Source organism: Orycteropus afer, unplaced genomic scaffold (genome assembly GCF_000298275.1).
Source record: "Orycteropus afer afer isolate SDZICR_OR568_19922 unplaced genomic scaffold, OryAfe1.0 scaffold00489, whole genome shotgun sequence".
In the NCBI taxonomy this organism is placed as follows: Eukaryota; Metazoa; Chordata; class Mammalia; order Tubulidentata; family Orycteropodidae; genus Orycteropus; species Orycteropus afer.
The window spans coordinates 584,305-591,532 of record NW_006922076.1 but is presented as its reverse complement, the minus strand read 5'-3'; the positions used below and the strand labels follow the sequence as shown (position 1 = coordinate 591,532).

At 50.9% G+C, this 7,228-nt stretch overlaps 1 protein-coding gene across 1 annotated transcript in view; it reads left to right on the top strand.

Moving 5' to 3' along the window:
- STX2 (syntaxin 2) overlaps positions 1 to 7,228 on the top strand; it is a 41,049-nt gene that overhangs the window by 24,416 nt on the left and 9,405 nt on the right. Inside the window, exon 5 of the mRNA XM_007955049.1 lies at positions 2,951 to 3,025. Within this exon, the coding sequence (XP_007953240.1) occupies positions 2,951 to 3,025 (75 nt within the window). The remainder of the gene's footprint in view (positions 1 to 2,950; positions 3,026 to 7,228) is intronic.

Sequence of the window (7,228 nt, the reverse complement as noted above, 5' to 3'; positions counted from 1 at the left end):
GTGTTGCCTGCTGGTCTTGGGACTGTGCCATTTTACCCTCTGATCCTGGCTTCGGCAGCCTTGGCAGCCTCGGCAGCCAGCGGCTGCTTGAGTCAGAAGATGCCTCCAGCTCCAGTGGGCTGGAACAGGAGGCAGAGCTGAAGCCCAAGGCTCAGGGGCCTTCACCCAGCCCTAGAGCCGGCACTTTGAACTCGGACGTCTGGCCTCCTGAACTGTAAGAGAACACACCGCTGTCTGCGGCACATCTATTGTAGCAGCACCAGAGACCCAGGGCAGTATGGGAATGCAAAAGACCCACAAGAGCCCAAGTGGTTTTGAACCATAAAGCCTCTGCATAATGAGACTCGGTAAGGGGGACTCAGATCAACTCCATCTGGGCTCCGATAATCCGGCATCTGTCTCACCTACCTGATGCCAGTGAGCCCTGGATAGCCATGTGGGCCAGCTGTGGCGTGTGGCGTGGTCTTGTGGGTTCCAGGGTAGCTGCTATAACTGGGTGCTGACCCGGGTACCACCTGCTTCTCCCAATCTTTGTCCTGACCTGAGGTACCCATGTGTTCTGGAGTACCTCTGGGCTGTCCACAGGCACTTCCCCTGAGAACTTCTTCCCTGAACGGTGTCCAGGCCTCTAGTCTGTCTGCTAGTTTCACCCACTAGCAAAGCGGTGGGTCTCCAGCATGACTTTGCTGATGTCTTTCTTGGGCTGGAAGCTTTTAGGATTGACAACTGCTTACAGAACAGAGTCGTCACTCTCGGGTGGCTTCCAGGTCCTTCCTAGGCTGTCTCAGCGCCATGTCACCCCCCCTTCCTTAGCCCGTGCCGTGCCCCAGGGTCTGCCTGCCTTGTGCTTATTGAAAGCTCACTCATCTTTCCATCCCCAGGTCAAAGGCCAGCTCCTGCTGCCACTGCAGTAGCCTCCACTCTCCGCAGTTCCCCGCCCCATAGTGCTGTGTCAGGACCTCCTGCGTGGTCTGCTATGTTCCACTTTGAATTGGCTCCTCCGTGTCTTCCTTACGTCCTTTATCAAACCATCACCAAGGTCCTGGGTAATTTTTATAGTTGTGTCACGTCTGTGCACTCACAGCACTTGGTGAGAGTGTACAGATCGTGTGTGCAGATGGTGTGCTTGTCAGACTTGATGGTCTTGCACACACAGCACTCGGTGAGAGCATAGGGGTTGTATGTAAAGGTCGTGTGTTTATCTGACTTGATGGTCTTGCATGCCCAGTGCTTGGTGAGTGTGTATGGATTGTGCTTGTCAGATGTGGCTGTCTTCTGGAGAAGACTGGCGCCTGACCACGGTGAGGTGGTGCTCCTGACCCCAAGAGAGACTACCTCTGTCTCTGAGGGTGTGGCTGAGCATCGGAAAGCCACTCCAGCATGGAGGAGCCTGAGCTTGTTTGAAGTAGGGGCCCATGAGCATTTGTGGAATCTTGGAAGAGTATGGTAGATGGGAAAGGTGCCCTGCCTCCATGCCCTGATCTCTTAGCCTTTGGAGAACTGAGAAGTCACAGGTGCCTGAAGGGGGAGCCATCCTGCAGATGCAGAGTGGCTGCTGGAAAATGGGGCTCCCCAGCCTTAGGCGAGGCTGGGCTGCTCAGACAGAGGGGCTCCCCATGAGATGTTCAGGTGAGGCTGGGCTGCTTGGAGAGTATGTCTTTGCCTGGGCCAGGCGGTTCGTGCTGGGAACATATATATACCTCCTCCCTGGCTGACGCTGTAAAGTCCAATGAGAGGGTAAGTTCAAATGAAACCAAACTCACTGCCATCAATTTGATTCTGACTCATAGTGACCCCCTTTGGGTTTCCAAGGCAGTAAATCTTTACAGAAGTAGATTGCCCAGTCTTCCTTCTGCAGAGTGGCTGGTGGGTTTGCACCGCGAGCCTTCTGGTTAGCAGTCAAATGCCATGGGCACTATGCCACCAGAGCTCCTGGGGTAAGTTCAGGTTCTCACAAATGGCTGCAGGGACCCTAGGTGGGTGGAGAGGTCTACTGCCTTCCCCACAACAGTGTGGCCAAAGGAAGGAGGCTTCTTTCACGAGATCACATTAAGGACAGAACTAGTGCTGTCAGCCGGGCACCAGGGTGATACTGCTCAACTGCTGGCCAGCCTGTACCCCACAAAGGATCACCCCTTGGCTTCTCACTGGTTGCCTTTATACCAGTGAGTCAGGTCTCCAGGGTCTGTTCTCCAGGCTGACTGTGCCCATCTGCCGCAGACTGGCTCCAGGGAGGTTAGTGAGTCAGACTGTGTGGGGCTGTCCCCTTGGGCTGACAGTGTCTGTCTCCCATGTACTAGGTCCAGGGAGGTTAGTGAGCCCCCCAGCCAGTTGCTTGTCCCCCTGGGCTGACCCCATCTGTGTACCATGCGGTGGGTCCAGCGCGAGGTTAGTGAGTCACCGTGGGGGGCTGTGCCCCTGGGCCGTGATGCCATCGACTCGTTGCCTGTCCTTCCTTGGGAGGAGCCAGGCTTGGGCTGGTTAGACTGCATGCCCAGTGGTGTGCGCCTTTGTGCATGTTCTCACATGGTGTCAGCGGGCCTTGATTGGATAGTTGACGGGGAAAGGGAAACATGGCACCATTTTTCAGAACGGGATTGAGTCTGTTTCCCTCTTTCAGGGCCTGGTGGGGCAGTGGGCTCTGTCAGCTGTGTCGTCAGTAAGTTAGTGTGAACCACTGGAGCCTGACAAGGCTGAGGGCAGGCCCTCCAGCCAGCTGCTCATGGAGCAGAGTGGGACAGGGCACCTGTAGGTCTCCTGGTCCCTCAGGGTTGGTGACATGAAGCTGCCAGCCACGGCCTCCCTGTGACAACCACTGGTCACACAGTAGTTTACCTGAGAGAAAAAGCAAACAACATGAACGTTCCCGAGCATCACTGTCATCTGTTAAGTTGATGGATTTTGTGTGTGTTGGACACCATAACTCAGGGGCCTTTTTCTTTCCCCAAAGAAATAAAAGAAGAGCTTGAAGACGTAAACAAGGAAGTCAAGAGAACGGCTCATAAGGTCCGAGTCAAGTTAAAGGGTGAGCGTGGGGTCGGGGCCCCGTGTCATTGTGGAGGTGGGGACACGGGGCGTGGGGTTGGGACCCCGTGTCATTGTGGAGGTAGGGACACGGGGCATGGGGTTGGGGCCCCGTGTCATTGTGGTGGTGGGGACACGGGACCATGCTGTTTCCTTATCACTCTTCCTTCCTTCCTGGTTTCCAAGATCAGGACTGCGGCCGGTTAAGGGCAATGATTTGTGCGCTTAGAACAGTCAGCCTTTAAGTCGTTCAGCATTCCCATTGGAGGCTAATCCTTCAGTTCAGGACAGAAACACTAATTCACCTTCAAGAGCATCAAGCACATGCTGATCAGTTGCTGGTCTCCTTATATTGTGATGTTTCTAAGACATTTCTGGCCCCAGTGCTGAGAGCTGGGCCTTACGTAACTTCTAAAGGCAATTATGACTCTTGTCTCAGGGGCTTTTGAGTTGGTGGGTTCCTCGAAACTCCCGTGAAACCCCACTCTGTTTCCCTGTGTGTGTTCACCTCAGGCAGCCGTGCTGCCCGGGTGTCTAGCTTGTGTGTGGGACTTAAGCAGATGGGGCTTTTCTTTTTTTTTTTTTAATTGTGATTCGGGTGAAAGTTGACAGAGCAAATTCGTTTCCGTTCAACGGTTCACACACAGTCTGTTTCCTGACGCTGATTGGAGTCCTCACAAGTAACAGCTCTCTCCCCACTTCCTCCTGTTCCCCGTTTCCCTTCCTCCTCCTCTCCCATTCATTTCTACCTTCTGAGCTTTATCCCTGGGCCAGTGCTGTCTCTCGATCTCGGGTGGTTCATGGTCCTAAGGGGTGCGTGCCTCGCTGGTGTTACTGTTCACTTTTTTGCCTGAAAGTTGAGCCATGGGGGTTAGTTTAGTGTCCAGCCTAAAGGACATCTAAGGGCCACAGTCCTGGGGGCCGACGTTGTTTCTTCTTGATGTAGAAAGAGGCACACTGTAGTTTGTGTTTACCACAGAGCAGGAAATCAACCACGATCTCTTTGCTAATTAAAAAAACAAACAACTCTTATTACGGAAAAGGTCAAAAGTGTCGAGGCAGAGACACTGGCCGGCCCCCACCCCTTCTGCCCCTGTGGGTTCCTGTGCGGTCTGCTTACCTCACACCGCCTGATGTCGTGGTGTCTTACCATCATACATCTGCATGTGTTGTTCAAACACAGGGACTGTATTTCCAAAAACGGACTCACCATGCTATTACTGGATCTAAATAACATTAATGACAATTATTTAATATCGCTACATGATCAAGAAACACACTTAACGTACGTTGTACCACTTTTGCCGTCGAGTCCATCCCAACTCAGAGTGACCCTGTTGGACAGAGTAGACTGCCCCGAGGGTCTCCCAGGCTGTCATCTTCATGGAAGCTGACTGTCCATCTTCTTCCCACAGAGCAGCTGGTGGGTTTGAACCACTGACTTTCTGTTGCAGCTGAGCACCACTGCACCACCAGGGCCCCTGTAATGTATACTATCTAACTGTATATAACGTTTTTTTAATAACCAGTCAGGGTTTACATTTCCCAGTCTCATGATTTGCTTTTTTTGTCCCATTGGTTTGGGTGGGTATCCTTATAAGGGCCATACACTGTGATCGGTCAATATGCCTTTTCAGATTTTTAAAATCACGTTCTCCCTCTATGTTTTCTCCCAGCACTTTGTTTTGTTGGTGAGGAAATGGCTCATTTGCCCCACAGAGCATTCGCCATGTGCTGGATTTTGCTGAGTTCGCCCCTGTGTGTCGTGAGAGGACCTGCTGCCCTCTGTGTACATGGTGGTAGCTAACTGGTGGCTCTTCCATCCCAAGGTGCATAAGCCCACGAGGTGTTGGAGAGTGGGAGACCCTAATTTTGTTACTCCTTCTTTAATTACATGCTGCAGTGGCTCCTCTTTCTTGTGGGTATCCTCAGGCACAGACTGTGTGAAAGATTCTTCCTCTTTGGAGCCGTCCCCGTGGCGGCTCCCCAGGACCCTCCAAAGACGACCAGCGAGAAGCTTGTTTCTCATTTATTGTGTGAACACGTGGGTCTGGCCGAGTCTTCCATGTTTCCATTTGCTGCTGTTACTCTTCTTGTCCCGTTGGGGCCTGTAGCAGCCTGTGTGGGTGGACACCTGAGTCCTTTGACATGGTCCTCGTGTTGTAGCCTTTGAGGGTTTTCCCGCCCTCTGGCAAGGCAAGCTGGTCCCAGCTCCCATCATGCATTTCCTGCCTGAGACCTGGAGTTGGTCATTTCTCCCAGGAGCCCCATTCCTATTAATAGAGATTGGTGTTTCGAGCCCGAGATTCGGGTGCTCGGGGGACGTCCTACCGTGCACTGAATGGTCTGGCTGTTGCTTCTAGGCCCTTTCACTGGACAGACTTAAGACTTTTTTTATGTTTTCTTTTTAAAGACAAGATGAATCATGAATTCCTTCTGGTACTTCAAGTCATATTAAGAACTAAGGATTTTTCCTTAATCTGAAAGGTACTACATCTCTGTCTCCTTTCAGTTTTGCCCAAATCCTGGTTCTCAGTGACACCTGCGTGACTGCTTGGCTGCTTTTTCCCATCGTACACACCCAGCAGATTCAGAGTAATGATGCAGCACCTGCCATAAGAATCAAAACCCACAGACCCACTGCTGTGTTGAGTCAAGTTCTGACTCATGGTGACCCTACTGGACAGAGCAGCAGTGCACAATCATGTTTCCAAAGCTGTAATCTTTACAGAGGCAGACTGCCATACCTTTCTTCCATGGAATGGCTGATGGATTTGAACCACTAACCCTTCAATTAGCAATTGAGTGCTTTAAGCACTGTGCCGCCAGCACTCGTTCACCAACAAGAATAGAATTAAAAACAGTATATGGTTTGTTGACAGGATACCCATTGAGATGTTTTGCTTTTTTTTGTCTTTAGGTAAATCCCACTTGGGATTTAAAAAAAACCAAGCGTTACCATCGAGTTGATTCCTACTCATAGTGACCTAGAGGACAGAGCAGAACTGCCCCATAGGGTCCCCAAGGCTGTCAGGCTTTACGGGAGTAGACCCCTCCACTTTCTCCCAGGGAGCAGCTCGTGGGTTCCAACTGCTGGTCTTTTGGTTACGATCTGAATGTTTTAATCACTGTTCCACCAGAGCAAACCCCTCACCCCATACCTTGGGATAGACAATCAAAATTACTGGGTATTTTCTCTCTCTGTTTTAAAATTGCGATTTGGATGAAAGTTTACAGAGCAAACTGATTTTCCATACAACATTTCTCACACGTCTTCTTTCATGACATCAGTTGCAATCCCCATAACGTAATAGTTTTCTTCCCACTTCCTCCCTGTGGTTTCCTTTTTCCTGTGTCCTTTCCTTGCGTTCCTGTCCTCTGAGTTATCACCCTGTGCACATACAGCCCATCTGGTCTTCCATGGTTGATTGTTCTGAGGAGTGTACCTACGTGGTGTAAGAGTTCACCTCATATGCCTTTCTGTTGTTTGGCTGGAAGCCACAGGATGAATTCAGTTTCAGGTCTGAAGGTCACTAGGGGCTATAGTCTCGGGGATTTCAGCCGTCTCTATCAGACCGGTAAGCTTGTTCTTTTTTTTATAATTTTGAGTTTTGTTCCACATTTTTCTCCCACTCGATCCAGGATCTCCTATTTTGACCCCTTTCCTCGTGGTGGACAGTGGTAGCCGGGTACCATCTGGTTCTGGTCTCCGGGTCAGGTAGGCCGAGGTTCACATGGACTTGCACTGATTGTTTCCATGTGTCTTTGGTTTCCTTTCTTCTTCTTTGCTCCAGACATGGAGAGACCGGTTGTTGCATCTTAGATGGCTGCCTGCAAGCTTTTGAGACCCCAGTTGCTACTCACCAGAGTAGGATATAGAACAGTGTTCTTGTGTCGTGTGTTATTCCATTTGTGCTTGATATCCCCTGTGACCATGGTCCCGAGCCCATGGGCCTAGAACTCACTCCCTCAGGGTGTTTGGCTATGGCTAAGAAGTTACCACTTTGTCTTGTTAGCTCTTACATATGTGGATGTTCTTATGGCACATACACATATGTATGTACAAGTATCGTCTGTTAACCTTATGGGTGGTTGTGGGTATATTCCCTTTTGTCTGGACAAATCTGATCACTGTACCCATCTCCCCATCTATCAGCCTGTAGATTAGTGTCTGTTGTCGCCGATAACGCAGGGCCGTGTGTGT